At 32.2% G+C, this 17462-nt stretch overlaps 4 protein-coding genes across 5 annotated transcripts; 2 read left to right on the top strand and 2 right to left on the bottom strand.

Annotated features, from left to right (window-relative positions):
- Nucleotides 1–1972: 1972 nt before the first annotated feature.
- Nucleotides 1973–4064, bottom strand: LOC120633894 (zinc finger CCHC domain-containing protein 10). The gene is made up of 3 exons (XM_039904287.1): nt 3826–4064; nt 3567–3749; nt 1973–2972 (listed from the first exon to the last, which is right to left on the bottom strand). Exons 1-3 carry the CDS (start codon nt 3867–3869, stop codon nt 2756–2758), a joined length of 444 nt encoding a protein of 147 aa, XP_039760221.1. The 5' UTR covers nt 3870–4064; the 3' UTR covers nt 1973–2755.
- A 1786-nt stretch (nt 4065–5850) lies between these two features.
- On the top strand, nt 5851–6726 carry LOC120633727 (mitochondrial import inner membrane translocase subunit Tim16). The gene has a single exon (XM_039904054.1). The coding sequence runs from the start codon at nt 5966–5968 to the stop codon at nt 6347–6349; it is 384 nt and encodes a 127-aa protein (XP_039759988.1). The 5' UTR covers nt 5851–5965; the 3' UTR covers nt 6350–6726.
- A 939-nt stretch (nt 6727–7665) lies between these two features.
- LOC120633726 (transmembrane protein 169) lies at nt 7666–11359 on the bottom strand. Its single transcript, XM_039904052.1, has 2 exons — nt 10998–11359; nt 7666–10004 (listed from the first exon to the last, which is right to left on the bottom strand). The coding sequence occupies exons 1-2, from the start codon at nt 11097–11099 to the stop codon at nt 8889–8891; spliced, it is 1218 nt and encodes a 405-aa protein (XP_039759986.1). The 5' UTR covers nt 11100–11359; the 3' UTR covers nt 7666–8888.
- A 338-nt stretch (nt 11360–11697) lies between these two features.
- LOC120633839 (3-hydroxyacyl-CoA dehydrogenase type-2-like) lies at nt 11698–16684 on the top strand. Of its 2 annotated transcripts, XM_039904204.1 has the most exons (6): nt 11698–11881; nt 11955–12119; nt 12365–12529; nt 13168–13405; nt 14263–14493; nt 16271–16684. In XM_039904204.1, the coding sequence occupies exons 1-5, from the start codon at nt 11873–11875 to the stop codon at nt 14454–14456; spliced, it is 771 nt and encodes a 256-aa protein (XP_039760138.1). In that variant the 5' UTR covers nt 11698–11872; the 3' UTR covers nt 14457–14493; nt 16271–16684. The 2 variants fall into 2 exon arrangements, with proteins under 2 accessions (XP_039760138.1, XP_039760137.1); XM_039904203.1 differs by lacking the exon at nt 16271–16684 and having other exon boundaries at nt 14263–14920.
- The last annotated feature ends 778 nt before the right edge of the window (nt 16685–17462 follow it).

Consider the following 17462-nt stretch of genomic DNA (forward strand, 5'->3'; position numbering starts at 1 on the left):
AATGTAATAGGCCCGTTTTGACATTTGTGCAAGACCATAGAATGTAACTTAGAACAAAAATGAAAGAAACAAAAAAATTAAAAACAATTACATACAGTGTTTTAAAAAATACGTAAATTTTTTTGGGACGTTAAATAATATGAAAGAATATATCGCGATTATTCTTTTTGCGCTTACTTCATAGTATCATGCAATTTATAATTGTTGCGAAACGTTCAAAAAACAGTTACGTTCTCAGTCTTTTTTTTTTTATAATAGAGCTGTAACCATTTTTTTACTGAATATCGAAATTAAATATTGTGTAGTTATCTTTACTGCAAAGAATGAGCTTGGTTCTCAAAATGGGTTCTAAATAATGAGTCTGAGATGATGTATCTGACCAAGCGGCACATGACTGAAGCGTCCCCGTGCGCACTGCGCAGTTTTTCGTTCCTCATCTTGTAAAGTTGACTGTGCGCTCGTTTAAGTTTGATATATATTGTTTACTATTACGTTAACTATGGCTCTTCTATTTTGGACATTAATTTAAACATAGTGATTTGACTCGATTTTTGTGTTTTTTGTTATATAGTACTAACTCTGTTTCAACATGTTGAAAAGTGGACGTATAATCAACAGCCAGTCACGCGTATTGGTTGTGAAGTTAAAGGAATACTTTGAACGAACGAACACTTTACAATACATAATAATGATATTATCAAGTACTGATACAAACTTGAATTGATTTATCGTGAGTATCGAGTACAGAGTCTTATGGTTCCATAACTAGTTACGTCGCGATGACAAGTGTCAAAACGGGCCTATTACATTTTTACGACTATAACAGTTGAATATGCATAGTCAAAATATCAGAAATAGATTTCTAAGAAAGAGTGAGACACATTTCTGGTTTTAGATAATTTTGTTATAGTAGAATATTCCAATGTCCATTTTAGTTATGATCTTATAAAAATGCTCTGGAGGTTATATTTACTCTATCAGCACTGAAAATATTGCTTTTAATTACATTTATGCAGAAACTCAATTTAAGGATAAATAAAACGACACTATCACATTTATAATTGTTGTTCTCTATTCCCTATAAAATATGATATGTTACCTACCCTAATTTTGTGATTTTTTGGATTTTCCCTGCACATAATAGTAAATATGCAGACATTTGCTAGTGTACTGAAAATCTTGCGCATCCATTTTATTGTAAAATATTTTAATTTTTCAATAATGTCTTGTCTGTGATCACAAAACTACGCCTATTGTTAAGAATTTTTTTTGTTTGCCCACCTAATGAAATTACAATTTTTGTTTTAAGAACTGACTTGTGCCTTAGGATAAGTACAAATTGTTGCTAATTGTGCCTTTTTGCTGGTCTAAATGTGTTTAACGACATTATGTTATTTTTGTAATGAATAAATATACTAACTTTTTATTGAAATTGTTTTATTTACTTAATTAATTGTTACCAACCTACCATATAAATTGTAAAATTGGGTTTTATTATAGCAGGTTCATTACTGTCCTTGTATATTTACAAATTGTCTCGAGACAGCCAACTGCTGGTCCTGTGCAGAAACATCTTATCTTGTATTGATTACAAGCTATGATGTCCAGTTGATTTCACATTACACAGTTCACCAAACTAAATGTTTGTCGTAAGCAACTATAACTAACTTAACATCAACAAGCTTTCATTAGGCTATTATTTTATGTTGATGAAAAACAATAATTACAAACATGTAGCAGAGTATAAACTGAATAAGCAGTTACCAATTTTCACACACACAATCTCGCCTGTTTGTAAGGTATAATTCAGTCAGAGATGGTAGTGAGCCAACCTCTACTATGCTAACCAAATCTCTATCTATCTACTTACCTTACTAAAGGAAGTTTTCGCTGAAAAGTTGCAACCCAGCTAAACAAGGCTAAAAGCTGGGTTAATAAAAGATTTGAATTGAGTGCAATAAAAAGCATTTTGTTTGAAATTCCAAATACTTCATTTATTCTAAACTTAATTTTTTCACAATAGCATTTTTTTTTTAATTCGTCAATTTCATTTTTAAAATAAATAATAACTAAACACATTTTCACACTGTCTCAAATGTTAAACACATAGTAAAATAGAAGTACACCATCTACAATACAATTATTTTAAAAACTACACTTACAAGCATATTTTTACAGCTTTAAACACTATTCTTTTAGTCTAGGAGTTACATTTTTGAAACATGCTAAAATATTTAAAATCACGAAAATATAAAATCTTTCTTCCTACAATACGAAATTATTTACCATCACACTAATAAACAATAAATATTATTAACTTACAATTTTTTCTTACAAGTCTAAAACATTAAAGAACTAGAGTCAACTAAAGTTATAGAATTATACAATTAAATTGTTTATCAGCATTCAGGTAACGAGCAAAGTCAAAATATTTTAAAATTACAATCGCATTGCCAGCTTGTTCAATAAAGATTAACACGGCATATAAAAAAATATTTATCCAACATTTAAATGACCAGCATTAAACATTATACCATACTGGCAAATCCAAGGAACCTTCAAAACAAATCAATAAAAAAGATAATTACAATTTAATCAAAATAAATATAAATAGCAAAGAAAGGATAGAATGAGAAAAAAAATCTTTCATAAGAATGTTAGTGAGAAATACTATTCCTATTTTATTACAATAAAATGTTATATGAAATTTTAAAGGCTCCACATTCATATATCAAATTACATACACGAATAAGAATTAACAGTCGCTGCAAGATCCAGAATCGCTGCCACTGCCACTTGTGCTTCCATCAGAATCGCTGTCAGAGTCATTGCTGTCACTGCCTGAGGAGTCGGAGCTATCAGATGAAGAGCCTGATGAGCTGCCAGATGAACTGCTGCCAGAAGCAGAGCAGTCTGAGCAATCAGAGTCATTTTGGCGCTTCTTCTTGTTTGGCGCTGGGCATTTTCCACTGCTACAAAGAAAAAGGGATATTTAAGATTTTCGTTGCATTTAACAACAATTTAAAATCTAAATATCAAAAATGCATTAATAATTGAAAGAAAGCATTTCCAGAAATTATTATGATTGTCTACCTACATGAGGGTATGTTTACAAGAATTATTAACTAAAACTAAGACTATTGAGTCTTAGCTGAGAGTAGTGAGGCTTAGCTGCAAATAAAATGATTCAGTTGTGCAGGAAATAGAAGCCCTACTTATAGTTGACTAGCTATTCATGGTTAAATTATTGTTAAAACTTAAAACAGCTTATAATTAAAAAAAAAATATCTGGCAAGTTTCTGATGTATTGATTTTTCAAAATAGAAATCCCAATGTTTAAAATATTTAACATTAATATATTTAGATACAAAAAAAGGCAGATATTATTTGTTCAGAAACAAAAAGGGGCTGATGAGTATTCTACTCATAAAAATATGTGAAAAATGAAGGTAGTTAATTGAAACTGAAGCATGTGCTAACAAGAAAGGGGTAGTATTGTTGAGTATACCATATAACATGAGCTGTATAGATGTAATAGAACCTACAATATGGTGTATGAAAAATACCTGCAATCACTCTCTTGCTGAGACTTCAAATTTTTCTTTAAAATCTGCGATCGCGAAGGGCGCACGAGAATCTTCCGTTTTCCTTTGCACTCGTAGCTCCAGTGTCCATATTCTAGACACTTCTGACAGCGTACGCCCTGCGGAAAAGCAGATGCCAAAGCCTCCCGTGCCAAAGCTGCCCGTCTGTAAGCGAATAAATGATTAAAATATGTTTTTAAGAAAAATACGATGGTCAAATGCTATAACAATAATAACGCACTTTTTACGGTCGGCCTGATGTCTGTTGTAGGTTCCCAAAGTCATCTTGTTGCGCTAAACCTCGTTGAATTTAAAACTTGCAAGCTCGAAGTGTCGAGCGGAATACGTTGAGTGTCCGGAGTCAAGAATCAATCTAATCCGAAATAGAAAACACAAAACTGCGTCACAATCAAGCGTGGGTAAAATGGACAGCTTATTTTGAGCTGTTATTTTATTTTTCTGGTCTGTGCGTGGACTGATCACAAAAATTGACAGTGACAAAATGTCAAAGTTCAGGCCAACATGAATGAGTAGTGCCAAATTTTAAAATATCGATATCGACTTATACATCATACATCAACGCGTTGGAACCCGTAATACCATCGCTTAAAACAGTAATATGTAAAAATGATTTTATAAACTTACGATTTCATAAAGATTCTTTCCCAAAAATTTAGAATTTTAATTCCGAAACAAAACATCAACGTAATCATCAATAGTAAGGCCCCTTTATTCTATTTTCAAACAACAAAGTTCCAAATTCCACATAAAATAAATATTTCGCATGTTTTAAGTGTATCTCTTATAGTACAATCTTAGACTTACTTATAAACTTTTTACATAAAGGGGCCTTTTAATACACTTGAGAATAAGAAACTATAATCGCAAGAAAATCGTAATGATGTATCTCTTTAGAATTACTGCGGTCCATACAAAAAACGGTCGTTGGGATCCAACATATTTTATTTACATGTACAAGGACGTGGAATCGAGGAAAGCTACATATTATAATAAATAATTAGATGACTTTAAGCAGTCGCTCCATTCTTCAATTAATCGTTATGATATATAGTAAAACATTAAAAGTTATTAGCATTCACTGCTCGGGCTGACGATCACCTGTCGTTTTGATCTTCCTTGTAAGGAAATATTTCTGACTTTTTAATGAAGACGGTCAGCATCCAGCAATCACCATGCGGGCAACGTTTTAGAGAACTTGGACTGTGTTATAACTACTAACCGCATATTTCTATTGACAATTATTAGTGCCTAAATTAATATACACAAAACATTCAAGATTCTGAAAATACTAAAGTAATAATTGTTTTTCACGTTGTTAAAAGGATAGCATTGCATTAATCCTTTTTTTAAAGATATAATTTGACATCTTTTAAGAGATAACGATATATCAGAACGTGCACCTTTTTTACAATATCATGCTAAATAATGAATTAAAAATGAAAACAAATAAACCTTATCATAGGGCATTGTAATAAAAAATGCAAAACTACTGCAACTAGGCTGGTGCGTTTTACTTCTATCATTGTTCGTCTCTTTTACACTATCGCATTAGGTTTAAGTATTTGTAATGACATGTGTTATAATTAGAATGTAAAAAAATGGATGGTTTTTGGGGATTTCGCAAAAAAAAACTTAAACTTGCAACGTTACTCCGGATAAGTGCTCCTCTTGATAATGCTGAAAATCATAAGTTTTTGGGTATTATAATCATGGAATTTCTAGAAAATTAAATCGACATACTATATTTATAAAAGAACAGCCCTACAGAATCACAGAAAATACGTGTTAGATTTTCAAAGAGAATACAAACATTTTGGTTGTCCCATCTGTAAAAATAATAATTATTAAAGCAACGAGTACAGGATGAATGACTACTAATGAATAATAAATCAATTTAAGATGAAGAAAAACCCCGAATTTCAACATTATTATACTTGTCAAGCTCCTTCAGTTTCATTTCATACCCATGTTGAGGGAGTTGGGAAAAAATATGTGATGCGCTATTTTGTCGCCGGTGGCCAACTTTGACCGATTTTCCTTACTAAGAACACTCTAAACTTAATCACCTTTCAAACAAAATGAGAATCGGTTCATCCATTCGGGAGACTCCGTCCCAAATACAGGACTTATTGTACACCCCGTCGCTTTTGCGCCATTGGTAGAACCTCAATATAAATAATTACCAAATAAAGCATAGACGTATAACAGCATAGCTTTTTTTTTACTTTTTTAATCATTTTTACAATTGACATTTTAGTTTTTAGAAAATTTGACACATAACCTTAAAACATGAAGTAATATTCAGGAATTGATGTTATCGTGATGTTAAAAGACAGAAGTCATTATTTATTATACAAAAGATGGCAAAGTATATAGCTCAAATAATCGTTCTCGGTGCCCAGGTCGTAGGACGGGCCTTCGCCCGAGCACTAAAACAAGAGTTACGTGCGTCGCAGGAGGCCGCTAAAAGGGCTGGAGGAGGTCCCGAAGGCGCTAGGAGAGCTGCAGCCAACGCTTCAACCGGACTGACATTAGAAGAAGCTATGCAAATCCTTAATATAGAAAAGTTAGACTCTGAAAAAGTAAAGAGCAACTATGAACATCTTTTTACTGTGAACGACAAATCAAAGGGTGGCTCTTTTTATTTACAATCAAAAATTGTTCGAGCTAAGGAAAGATTAGACACAGAATTTAAAAGCAATCAACCTAAAGCAGAACAAAGTCAATCCAAGGACACATCTTGAAAATTCAATGTTTAACTCATCCACACTGGAATATGCATATTACTGGAGTGTGCATATGAACTGAATTCAAGTACACTGCATAGACACTAAGTAGAGTATGGGTGTGGATCTGAGTTTACATTTCTAGTTTTGTTGTATGTTGTACATAGATGCTGTATTAGTAATTATTAAAACAAGTTTACCTTCTAAAATATTTTATTATGTAGAAAATGGACACAATAGTGACTAGAATACATCAGTCTTTATATACCTACTATAAACATGATTATGTTGTTGTTACATTAGAATACATTCTTAGCTGTAAATCCCAATGGAAATAATTTTGCGTAAGCATGATAACATGAGAATCAAATAAAAATAGCTAAGCATTACAATTCTTTTGATATTTTATTCTATTAGAAATATACTAGCAATATTGCTCATATTGCATAACGTGACACAAGGCTAAACTGTTCCATCCAATCTGCATTCAAGATACAAACAACCAATCACAAGGAGTATGCATTCTAGCAAGTCTTTTGATTGGTACCATGTTGGATGAAGGTGTATGGTGCTTGTTTTAATAGTATTTACACATCATATTGACTGAATTCAAATTGAAGCATTTTTGATTTATTATCATCATAGATAATATGATGCAACATTTTGTTTTCTCAGTTCTTTACAATGTGTGGTCCACTAGTCTTTATATGTACCAGAACTAATTATTCAACTGTTTGCTTTATACCCAAAAATATAAAGCTGACATATCATTGCTTTAATTCAAGCAGATTGTGACAATTTGAGTTGCATTACAACAAATCATTACAAAGGCAAAGTTTGTCAAGTTGTTCAACAATGGCCCCAAAACTATCTGCTAATAAGAAGTCAGAAATATTCTTTCTCTTTGTTTCCCCAAACTGCTGATACATACATTTTCATGGAATATGCTAGGTTACATTAGAATATACTTGCCTCAAACTAAATTAAGAAATAACTTTATAATTTCTAAAAAGAGTACAATTATGGCAAATTTTTTCTAAATATGTTATTAAACAAAAATATATAATAACAAAATTGCGTAAAAGTGCCAAATATGTTAACATTTAGCACAACTTTATAACCATTGAGTTTGGTTGTTTTGCTGTCACATTTATTATGAGGTTTGCATTAGAAGCCTGTATAAATTCTACTTTATTCCACTTTAATTTATGGATTATTTGATTACATAGACTATTGAAATCCTTGCAATTATGAATAATTCAACATCAGAAAGGCAAAAGCGTAAAAGCAAAATTAAGAATTTTCCTAAAATAATTAATTATTAAATAGGATCAATGTTTCAGGGGACCAAAACAGGACTATAAGTTAATAAAAAAGTCTTATTTAGGGAATAATAAACCTTGTTAAAAAAATTGTATGTGGTTCCTTTCCTGCCTTTCCACGGTTGAATTGTGTACTTATAGTAATTTAACTCTCTAGAACATGATACTATTTTACAGAAAAAGCAAGTACATTGTAGCATTATTGATAAAATATATTCTGATTTAACTATAGGTTTACTTTTATAAAAAACAAAGCATTAGTAGCTATGTGTAAAAATAAATAATAAAGTAAAATTCATATAAAAATGGAGGTATTTAATAAAGAGAAGACTTTTTAAATGATTTGTTTGATCTGTTACTTACATTCTAAATAACGTTTTTCTATTACAATACAAATAGTTACAAGAAATACAATACAAGTATCATATAGTTAAAAAAATTGTAAAATACAATAGTCCAAATACCTAAGTCCTAAAAAACCTGCCAAATCTCAGTTTGATCCCAATAAATTTTTAAAACCTTTTTATTTTCAATATGTTCTTAATTTAATTCAGACAACGTACTCACTACACACACAGTTTAACTTAAAGTAAATATTTTTCTGGACAAAATAAAATTAATCTGGAAAATGTGACTAAAAAAATTTAGTTCTGAACTTCTGACTAGAAATGGTAAAACTATATCCTATAATCATATATATTTTCATTAATAAAAATTTAGGATGGCAGTGACATTCATAGTATAATTTTATAGTGGTAATGTATTTCATAATATATATATCTATTTGTCTAAATATACCTCTGGCTAAACCAAAACTTGCATAAAGTGACATTTCTATGATTGGACACATAATGCCATCAGTGTATTAACCATGTTAATTTTCAGTGTTGCATTCTTAGATCAAAGAAGTAGATTTCTTGTGTTCTAAGCGGAATGTAATACCTAAAAATGACAATTTTTAAGCAATCTTTCAAGCATATTTAGGTGGTTGATAAGCATCATTTAAATGAAAAAGTGGTAAGCCTAACTCAATAAGATAATCATAAGATTAAAAATGTTTTGCTTGTAATATTTTGTTTTCTGTGACATCTATAACAAAAATTCACCACATACATACTACAAAAAACCTAAATTCATAGCTCATATAATATAATGACAATATAAAGATATGCATAAAGAGGACAATCACATAGAACAGTATAGTAAATTATGTGATCTCAAAAAACTCACTTAATTTACGGTTTCACATCCATCAAAACAACTACCTCATAAGGACTGCACTCTGACATACCAAGTGTGTTGCAAAGCCAACCATAGAAACCTTTCTCAAAATCACATACATCCTTCCACCAATTGGCGCCGCTGAATGTCAGCTGAGCAATACCAGCAAACAATCCCAAACCAAAAGTAAAAATTACTATCATAAATGGGTATGACAAAATGACTATTGGTGCCAATAACACTTTCTTGATACAGCTAAAATCTTCAGTAACATGTGTAAATATATTATACCAAGCCATTGTACCCATGTAGAATGAGTACATAGCAGATATGCATGCAACAAATGGAATGCATAGCAGGCTGAATATAAATATGTGAGGTCCATTATAAAGAGAACACTTCGAGACATCCATTTTATTATATTCATCAGCTACGATAGCAGCTTCAATGATCTCAAGTTCTTCCCTTGATATATTCAACTTTACATCAACATTCTGCCCTTTTTTTTTACCCCTCTTTATGGTCCCAGTCATTGTTAAGTATCCATCTCTACTTTCGGATAATGAACATTCGGGTGAAATTGATCCTTCAGATTCTACTCTTAGAGCAGTAATTTCTGAATCAGTATTGTCAGTTTCAACAATCCCTGGTATGATGTTAACACGCTTTCTCCTTTTAGCACTGTTTTTAAGGCTGTCAGTTAGTGGGCCCATTTCAAAACTGTTTTCTGACTGAGTTTGTGATAAACTGTTGGGCGTGGGACAAGAACTTTCATTATTGTCAGAGTTTAAAACTCGGCAGCTACGTTGCATATCACTGTCAGCGAATTCTCTTAAATCACCATGACTGGAGCATGCATCAGAGGAGTTCTCATATATCGGTGATAAATCTATAATTTCACGACTGCTGTGGATGGTTGAAAGACTTTGATAGCCATTTTTTTGTAGCTTCTGATCTGAATTTGTTTCATTGGAGTCCTCATCATTAACATCATTGATAATTGGAAGGTTTATCTTCATGTTGGACTTAAGACCATCCATTGTTGAGTGTATAATGCCATTCACTACGTGTTCAGAAACTGGAGACAGTCCATTTTTATATTTTGATGGCAGTTCATTTTCACCAACACCCTAGAAGGAGAATCACATTGATTGTCAAGATAATTTAGTATCTGCAATAGCCAATTAACCTATTGTTAGAACTTCAAAGGGGACTGAGCTTGAATCCCAATATACACTTTTCTAATTTATGTGTGGTTTTAACCCTTGATGCAATAACAACAGGATGTTATAAGTTTGATATGCAATTAAAATATAATTTGCTATGACAGGGATATAAAACATTGTAAGGAAACCCGCATGCCTCTCCATAACATTCTCAAAGGTATGTGAAGTCTATCAATTTATCTATCTTGATGAAATCTAACATGATTTTGTTAGAAGTTAATTTTAACAAGAGACAAAGCATTTTTAAACACGAAACACTCAGACAGGGTCGAGTGGCATGTGTGATGAGTACATTACATGAGTATTACACTGTAGTGAGATGATGGCGATAACCATATTCGTAAACATCAAACTAAAGCTATGAGGGTTCCAAACGCATTCTGGTCTAAGAAGAAGCCCACAATAAACTTAGCCGGGTGTTTTTTTTTTCTCTCTCATATTGTCATTTAAAATAATTAGAAGACCTGGTAAGAGCAATCATAAACAACCAATTTTTTTTTATCGATTATGTAGCCCTTTATACTATAATAGGAAAAACAATGGCATATGGTTTACTAGAAAACTATTAGGTTTCTGGTTTCACACAAGTCTCAGAGACAGTAAATAATGTACCTCTAAAGTATCTGAAGTATTATTCGGTTTTCATTTACATGTTGTGTATATATATATATAAATCATATGTTTTTAAATAAATATTATTATGAAAACAATAAAAAACTGTTATTTAAATAAAAAAATCTGCTCCATTTTTATGTCTGCAAACTCTTAATGTAGTGCATGAAGTGGTTTACACGTTGAGTCGTTAAATTTTTATTTATGAGTGTATTTATGGAAAAATCTAAGGGTATCGTGTGGGTTTGCGGCTGTGTTTAGTTTAGGAATACGAAATATTCTCACCTGAACAGTTATAATATGATCAACATGACCGGCAATGGTGATCGATTTTTTACCATTTCGCTTCTTAGGTAGAATAAATATGGGTTGCTCCACCTTGGCCATTGTATTTCACGAAATATAATACAGAGTTTAATTTATAAAATACGTTCGTATGAGGCTAAGTGCTACGAGTAGATTTTCTCAACAACAGCTATTTTGCAGGTACAACTAGCACGTATTACAGAAGCTGATCACCAATTTTAATTTTTCAATTAGACTTATTGACAAAATATTTCATAATTCTCGGATTGAAATGATGTTAAAAATTTGGAAAATGTGGGAAAATAAGAAAATTCACAACACAACCACCATTTCTTGTTCAATGTTATCTTTTTGTTTTGTGTAAATTAAAACCGGATACCTTTACCGTGTTTTTTTGTAATTTGTATGGCTATTTCCGAGGTTTAAAACTTAAAATAATTTTGAGATTAGCTCTAAAATAAGTAATTGATAAAATTGCTTCTTGATACAAGAAAAAATATCTCGCTAGTAAAACTAGTTTCACATACTTTTTAGTTTGAAAAATTAGTTAAACTCTATTTTATTCAGGTAGGTATCCGAATTGTGCATGAAAAACTTTTTGATTTGGAGCGTAGGTAATACAGGAATAATTTGGAGATGGAAGTCAGTGGTTATACGCGCTATGGTATCTCTGTGGTGTTTTTGACATTTCGATTTCTTGAAGTTGAAGACTGATGAAATTCATTTACTGTCTGTGCAGAAAGTTAGTATATCAAATTGTTATCAGCGTAAAGTTTAAACTTTATAAGCTTTTATAATTTTTCTGTGTGAAAATAAAGCATTAGTGTTTTAATACCTTATATAATAACATAAATATGTTGAAGGTAATTGTTTGTTTAGCTATTCTGTAAATTTAAAGATATTTAACTTGTAAACATTAACATAACCTCTTTTCAGGGGCTCGTGAGTTTAGTGACCGGTGGAGCCTCAGGTCTAGGTAAAGCGACGGTGGAGAGGCTTGTGCAGAATGGGGGTAAAGTCGTCATTCTAGATATACAAGGTACAAGGGCGCAGGAGTTAGCAAAAACAATTGGTGAAGATGTTCAAGTTACTGTTGGCTGTGTAAGAATAAATTGTATTTTATATACTGGTACCATACAGCATGGAGGAAAGGGAAAGCCTACTATATATCAGTCCTCAGTGCTTAAGAAGACAACTAACACAATCAGTCCCAGTCCTTTTTACTAAAATTTGAGTAAAATTGTTTTTTAAGTGTAAATTTTTTTGATCTTGTTGCATTCACAATCCATGCATAACAAATTTTTCATACATCACCTATTCAGTGCTCAAAGTTACTAAATTTCTAGGTCACATCAGAAGAAGAAGTCAAAAAGGCTTTAGAGGTAGCTAAAAACAAGTTTGGAAGATTAGACACACTCATCAATTGTGCAGGATATGCGCAAACAAGTCAGATATATAACTTTAATAAGGATAAGGAAGCTGGCATGGACAATTTTGTTAAATGTGTAAATGTAAGTTAGTTAGTATTATTATTGTATCATTGTAGTAGGTCTCGGTGTCCATTAACTATTGCTGATTTTTTGTAATCACATTTAGTTTCCTCAGGGTTACAATTGGTTTAACCAGGCTTATAAGAATAGGCTGTGCATTGTATCACATTGTGCATTCCAGTGTATATTTTACAAGAAGGAAAAGCCAGTTTTGCCTGATTAAGTCTTACCAGGCTCCCTCTTGAATAAAATCCCAGCCTGTTTAATCTTAAATCATTTTAGACATTCCAACAATCAGTCCAGATGCACAGTGAAAAAAGTCACAGGATATTTGGTAATGATATAAACAAAGTAAAATTAAACAATACAACTAGCACTGAGACATTTATTTTGAATATTTAATAATTTACTAAAGGTTATCATTAAAAATAAGTTACCATATTCATACATATATATATGTTTTTCAGTGTCTGGGTGTTTATATGTATATTATAAGTATTTATGTATATTATTCATAAAAATATTTTTCAGTCATCTCAGTACCCATAACACAAGCTACGCTTACTTTGGGGCTAGTTCGCGATGTGTGCATTGTCGTAGTATATTTATTATTATTATTATTCTGACCTCATTATTGTCAATATTGTGTTATACTTCAGGTAAATACAATAGGTACGTTCAATACAATCCGATTAGCAGCTGGTCTAATAGGTAAAAACCAACCATCAGAAGATGGTTATCGGGGTGTTATAATCAACACAGCTGCCACAATAGCATACGAGGGTGATATTGGTCAAGCAGGGTACGCTGCATCCACTGCTGCTATTATAGGCATGACTCTACCTATAGCTCGGGATCTGTCTTCACAAGGGATCAGGGTTATGACCATTGCTCCAGGTGAGTGGCTTCTATCCATAATTCCATATTGTTTATTTATCTGTATGTTATCTATGCTCGACAAATTAAGTGCACGAACCTTGATGAAATACATAGCTTTCCTCTTTGAGGACAGAATATTGTTAACCGTGTTAACAAACCAGGTTATGGAGGAATCAAAATTTTATCTAGACACAGCTTCACAGCTTAGCCAATATTGAAAATTAGCATATAAATTGCTTGACTCCTAGAAGATACTTTTTACTGGAGAAAGCTAACTGTTATTCTAAAATAAAAAATAAAAAACTGAAAATACTTTCTCTAAATATCATTCAATAGCTTGTTAATTTTATATGCCAAAATGTCTATTTGTTACCAATGTTTGGTTTAACCTAAACACTGATCTTGACGAAATTTGGCACAGATGTATTATAATATGTATATAAATAAAAAAAAACACCCGGCTAAGTTTGTTGTGGGCTTCTTCTTAGACCGGGACGCGTTTGGAACCCTCGTAGCTTTAGTTTTAAGTTTACGAATGTGGTTATCGCCATCATCTCACTACCGTGTAATTCTTATGTACGCATCAAAAGTGCCACCTGTGGGCCTACTTGAATAAAGATATTTTTGACTTTGACTTTGACTTTTATGTTAATTATATATAAGACATATTACGATACATATTTTCCAGAAAAGCACCCAGGTATCTGCAGAAAGTTTTGTAACTATATACAACTTAAGAGCAAAATCGATCTTGATTCAATTTTGTATAGTGATACGAGGCGTTCTCGAGATCTAGGATAGTTTTAAACCATTGAAAATAACAGTCATTGCATAATATTCTAAATAACATCATTCTTGTTATTTTTCTTCCACAGGTGTATTCGACACTCCACTAGTAACATATCTACCAGAGAAAATGATAGAATTCATAAAGCGCATGACTCCATTCCCGTCGAGATTAGGCAAGCCTGAGGAGTTCGCACATTTAGTCACCAGTATAATAGAGAACAAAATGCTAAACGGTGAAGTGATAAGATTGGATGGTGCACAGAGATGGTTCCCGTTATAAATTAGATGTTATCTTAAAGCGTTATTAAATACACAAGGTTGAGTACGTTGCTTGGACATAGGTATTTAAAAGAAACGGATGCAACTCACATTGAGGCGTTACAAATAATCGAGGCATAACGTCGGAATAATTATGCTGTTTGTTTTTCTTACTCTGACATTTAGAAGGTGCTGACACTTGAAATGTGACAAAACATTGCTTGATTGTAAAATACACGTGTCTAAACGCAACTTAGAGCATTATAGCAAAAACCGTACCTACATCATATCATTAAACTACATCGAATTTTAGTTTTTTTTTTTTCAATTTATTTTACGGCCATGGATTCAAGTCCTTTAAGATCTCGAATTTTAGTTGGCTGGGCTGTACCACAGATCAATGATTAATTATACACAAATGTCATCTTTGACATGGACAATCCTAAAAAAAAAAAAAATCTTGCGTGTCTCAGGCGACGACGAAAAGTCAAAAGAAGAAGATTTTGAGAGCATTACTATTACAAGCTAAATTTAAATTATAGCTGACAAAAATTGGTTTTGATAGCCTGCCAGAATCAACCGCAATAATGCATCTGTATTAATATTCAGTAACGGATAGAGGTTTATTTCGACTTTTATTTACGGCACAGACTTACATTTCTTGCATGATGGCATAATTTTAAAACTACCTCTATTCCAGCTTAACGCAGAAAAACCAATCAAACAATAGGCATAAATAATTTTAAGAAACTGCCCTATAATGTTCGGAATTATCTACTATATCTTAAAAATATATTATTTTGCAGAAATTAAAGGTTTTGATAATATAAATTGGAAACTATATTTAAAAAAATATTTCCCGCGAAAACGCTCATGGGTGTCATGGCCGTACTCGTGGCGTCATAGGCAAGTTAGAGCTTAAGTAAGTCCTTATCCTATACCTAAAGATTATTGATGAATGATTTATTGATCGGTATTGATAACAAAAACTCCGCAACTGACAGTTTAGAATCACAAAATACTTAATAAAGTTCAAGTGGTACAAAATTAATATATAGACTTGACGTCATAATTTTAAATTAGGCGTGTCACCTGTCATGGCGTATCGCTAGATTTTGCAGTTTTATTTAATGAACATAAATACCAATCTAGCGGTGATAGCCCAGTGGGTAGGAGCTCGACTACAGTTTTGGGGGGCCGAGTTCGAATCCTAGCAAGCATCTCTAACTTTCAAAGTTATAATATGCGTTTTAAGTAATATAAGTACTCTTTATTAATAAAGCAACGAAAAATATATTTTTCCAGGGAAATAATAATTACAAACTAAAATTAATATTTACAATAAATATAAGCCGTCTAACTGTTCACTTATGGGCATGGTACCCAAAATGCTGGCGCTATTGCCCCTTTGAATTGCTAGACTTAGCCGTTGGGCTAAATAAGCGCCAGCTCTTGGGTCACCAGACGTAAGTAAATAAAATATCACTTGCTTCAATGGTGAAGGAAAACATCGCGAGAAAACCGTCATGCCTGAGAGCTTTCCATAAAGTTCTCAAAGGTGTGTGAACTCCACCAATCCGCACTGGGCCAGCGTGGTGGACTACGGCCTTAACCACTTCTTATTGTGGGAGCAGACCCGTACCCCGTTGTGAGGATGAAATACCAATCTCACTTCAAATATATATAAAAATACGTTTTGCATAATACATGAATCATATGTCATTAGATACAATAGATAAATACAATATATTAGCGATTCTTTGTTATTTTCACATGGGCAATAGGTGCCACCGTGCTTACCGAAGAGTAATTGCCAAATGTATAATGCTTAAACAGATACTTGGTTGAAGTTTGTCAATGTCTCAAAACTAACCTATTACCGGCCCATTACAAGCAAGGTTCTGCTCAGAATGACATTTGATATTGATTACTGAAAACCCTAATGCGGTTAAAATATTTAATTGCTAAATCACACGAAACCGGAAAGTTAGAGGCGCGTTTCGGGTCGAACTCGGTCCCTCCGAAAGAGATGCCGAAGTGCCAACCATTAAACTATCACGGCAAAATTGATCGTGTAGGTGCGATAAAAGCCTTAAAGTTAAATGTATGTAATCCATTCTCATATTTTGGATATGTTGGAAGTTTATTAATATTGTAAATTAGTGATGTTTTATGTAAAAACAAAGATGATAGCTTTATTTTAGATATATAAGACCGTTATTAAACATAATTATAGGTAATGAATTTCGATTTATTGTGTTTTATTTTCACTTCTTAATATTCCTTGACCGTAATGCAACCTTGCTGAATATTAATTATAGTATAATAAGTAAGTATCTTTTAAGTTTACAGATAGATACACAGAAAGGTCTCTATTGCACACAATTAAAAGACACAAAACAGAAATACAAACACAAGATATGAAATCTACACAAAATGTTACAACTGTAATACTAATATACTAATTCCATATATAAAATTGGTGGAGATATTTGGATACCAACAGATACGAATAGTAGACGGAGTCGAAGCCGCTGGTGCTTCTTGTGAACAATATTATATTATGATTGTATATATATATAAGAAAGAATATATATACATATATTTATATATATGTATATATATATATATATATATATATCTTCTTTTATATATTTATTGTGTGCGTGTGTATGTCACTGAACTCCTAAACGCCTGGACCGATTTGAATGAATTTTTTGGTATGCGTTTGGGTGGCACCCTGGATGGTTTAGATTCACAAACTAGCCCGACATGGCGCTGGGGTCTGCTAGTATATATATGTGATATTATCATGTATTTTTTTATTTTTATATTCCACTACGAGCTAGCCCTTTTCTGCTATTAAGTATATACATTTGATGGTACCTAATGCCCGTTTTCACTAAGGACGGAGAAGGAAATGAGTAAATAAGTAACAACTGATCTAAGGAGATCCCTAAGCATATATCAACCGTGCACCAATAGATATCAACTGCAGTAGCGTGCATAGAGGGTATGCACGGGTTAT

This window comes from Pararge aegeria, chromosome 22 (assembly GCF_905163445.1).
Source record: "Pararge aegeria chromosome 22, ilParAegt1.1, whole genome shotgun sequence".
Lineage (NCBI taxonomy): Eukaryota > Metazoa > Arthropoda > Insecta > Lepidoptera > Nymphalidae > Pararge > Pararge aegeria.